The sequence below is a fragment of the Lactuca serriola genome, chromosome 3 (assembly GCF_051521515.1).
Source record: "Lactuca serriola cultivar US96UC23 chromosome 3, Lser_US96UC23_V15, whole genome shotgun sequence".
NCBI classification, from domain to species: domain Eukaryota; kingdom Viridiplantae; phylum Streptophyta; class Magnoliopsida; order Asterales; family Asteraceae; genus Lactuca; species Lactuca serriola.
Genome location: NC_136410.1, coordinates 228031761 through 228034547, shown reverse-complemented (window position 1 = coordinate 228034547; position 2787 = coordinate 228031761). Strand labels below are relative to the sequence as shown.

Genomic DNA, 2787 nt, shown 5'->3' with positions numbered 1-2787 from the left:
GTAGGTAAACAAAAATGTTCGAACTTCACCAAGATCAAGATATTTGTAATAAAAATCAATGCTTTCAAAGGTAATAAGTATTCACAGTTACGAAAATGGACCGATGTATTCCATAATCAAACAAAAATCAAGTAGAGAACTTAATATTATTAATTTGATGTGATAACCAAGTAAACATGTTAAGTAAATCAGTAGTCAACTTTTACATCTAAAAGCGTTACAAATACACATATATTCCGAAAGTACCCCTCATGTTTAATTTTATCATGGCATGTTTTGATTTGTCGAAGTATTCACGCATCGTACATTACAAAGAAACAAATATGCTCGGAATTTTTTTTAAAAAGCGTGCTTATAATTAACCTTATAAAAAGAGAAAGATAGGCATACATGTTATTATCCAACGGTTATGAGTTTTTGAAAGAAAAAAAATTAGGAATTCGCGTATACCTGGATTTTTATATTCCCACTCGATATCTGAACTAACTAAATATTGGGTTAAGTGATTACCCAAAATTTCATACCCAAAACAAAATTTATCCAATCTGATTCGCGCGAATTGAGAACGGGGTGATCGGGTATCAATTATTTTCGAAAAACATAATTTGAACCCTACTAATATAAAATTTAGTAGGCTTGGGTTTATGGTCAAGGTTTTTATTATAAAACCCGACAAATCCTATGTGTTCGATCTGAAACCCGATCAGGTTAATCCAATGAACATTACTAAAAACGTAGATCGCATTAAAGTGTAGTGTATAAGTAAATTATGTTGTCATTTCAAAAAGAAAATGTTTGGTCTGGAAATTAAATATATACGATCATTACATACATGCAATAAAGACTAGGTTTAAGGAGCATGCAAATTGTTGGGGCAAGAATGACATAAAGACATGGCGAATGCTTATGGACACGAAAAAAAAAGCATAGCTAAATAACGGTAATACAAAATAATGTCGCAAAAGTGATTAGCAATAGAAACACGTATCACAAACGCTCAAAAAATTCCTCAATGTAACACAACTAACAACTAACCCCTTGAGGAACTTTGATGTAAAACTCAAGCCACCCTGATCTCCAAATGAGCCACTGATTCGCCTCTTCTAATTTTTTTTGCAACATCTGAATTATTATTAAACTCTAGCACAATGGGCTGAATGTCCATCTTTTTCAACTCCTTGTCTGACGCAATAACTGTCCTCGTCTCCTCGTATACACCCCTGATGCGAGCCACCAAATTGAAGGGAATGTCGAACCGCAAGTAGAGTGGAACATTGCAAGGAATGTTTGGTTGCACAGTAAAATCGATGGGGCTGTATGAAAATTAAAAAATAAATAATAATTAGAATTAGATAATCTAAAAAGTTAACTAACATGTTGAAAAGAATTATAGAGCCCACCTTTTCAAGATGTAATAATGTTTTTCAGCCGACAACTCAGGTAAAATCCCATCCAAGTGTGTTTCGTAGGCTCTGGCCAAAAAATAATTATAATTCAAATCACGTTTGCCTTCATGATTTTGGACAACCGTGAGCATTCGCCCCCCAGCATTCATAATTTCAAGTTTATCAAAAATCAAGTTGACTTCTTCATCGAATGTTATTTTCTGGGTTTCAAATTTCATCTTCAACTCTTCGATTTTTCTCTTCATGTTATCAACATCCTTTTCTAGAGCTGTTACCTTCTCCAAGACGTTAACGAAGGTGGTTTTGACCATGCTTTAAAAAAAATGAAATGAGTAAAAAAAACAAATTTATAAATTAGTTTTAGATTACTTATACTCTGTTGAGAATCAAAGATTAGAGAAACACACAAAAGGAACAGGCAAACGTAGCTACGGGGTTGATTTAGTTAAAACTAGCATACTAATGAAATAATTAACAAAACAGTTCCCAAACTTTCTGCGTTAGACCAACATATTCAAAGCCCTAGGAACAAACTCCAAGTAATATCTTTGAGACACCATATATTTTGATTTGAACAGCCAAGGTTCGGCCTCTACTAGTTGTATTTGAAATCCTTGATTTTTAGCAGTCATACAAAGAAAAGAGTGAACAAAACTTACATTGTTGGAGGGCCAGAAGAGATCTCAGAGCAGCAGCAACCAGCGGCGACTGGTGAGCAAACTTTTTTTCTAGGGTTTTGAGGTGATCCGAGCAGATGCCATCCTTTTATATGAAGGTTTTGTGCAGCTCACAGGAGAGTAGCTAGAGTAAGACAAAAATTGAGATATTTGCACGTTTTGCTCTCGAGATCAAAAAATGAGAAATATTAGGTTTTTATTAGCACGTTTAATTATTCTTTAATACAAAGGATTAGGATTTGCTGTCTTTTCAAAAATACTTAATATTATTTTTATATTTTAACTCTCAAGTCATATTTCCCAATAATTATTATCAAATGCCTTAGCTTCAATTATATATTCGTATGTTTAAACATTTGAAATTTGATATCCACCTTCATGTAAAAAAACAAACATTTTCTTATTTATTTAATTAAAAACAACATGCATTCATCTCATACAACAAACAAAGATATCTCTCACATCACCTCTTAGAATAAATTTTAGTATGGTTTCAATGGGGTGTTCCAAATATACCAAAAACTGAAAATTCAAAACTAAAAACCAATTGATCTTACTGTTTTTAGGTTACCTGAACCGCTTTTTTTATTTTTTCGGTTTGGTTAACCAAACCGTTAAAATCTACGGTTTTTTGGTTCGCTTACAGTACGTTCACATTTTTTATATTGGACGGTTAACCGGAGAAACAAAATTTATATTTATTA

At 32.7% G+C, this 2787-nt stretch overlaps 1 protein-coding gene across 1 annotated transcript; it reads right to left on the bottom strand.

Annotated features, from left to right (window-relative positions):
* Window positions 1-894: 894 nt before the first annotated feature.
* Window positions 895-2169, bottom strand: LOC145094817 (uncharacterized). The gene is made up of 3 exons (XM_079032842.1): window positions 2066-2169; window positions 1401-1718; window positions 895-1313 (listed from the first exon to the last, which is right to left on the bottom strand). The coding sequence occupies exons 2-3, from the start codon at window positions 1715-1717 to the stop codon at window positions 1061-1063; spliced, it is 570 nt and encodes a 189-aa protein (XP_078888968.1). The 5' UTR covers window position 1718; window positions 2066-2169; the 3' UTR covers window positions 895-1060.
* Between the last annotated feature and the right edge of the window lie 618 nt (window positions 2170-2787).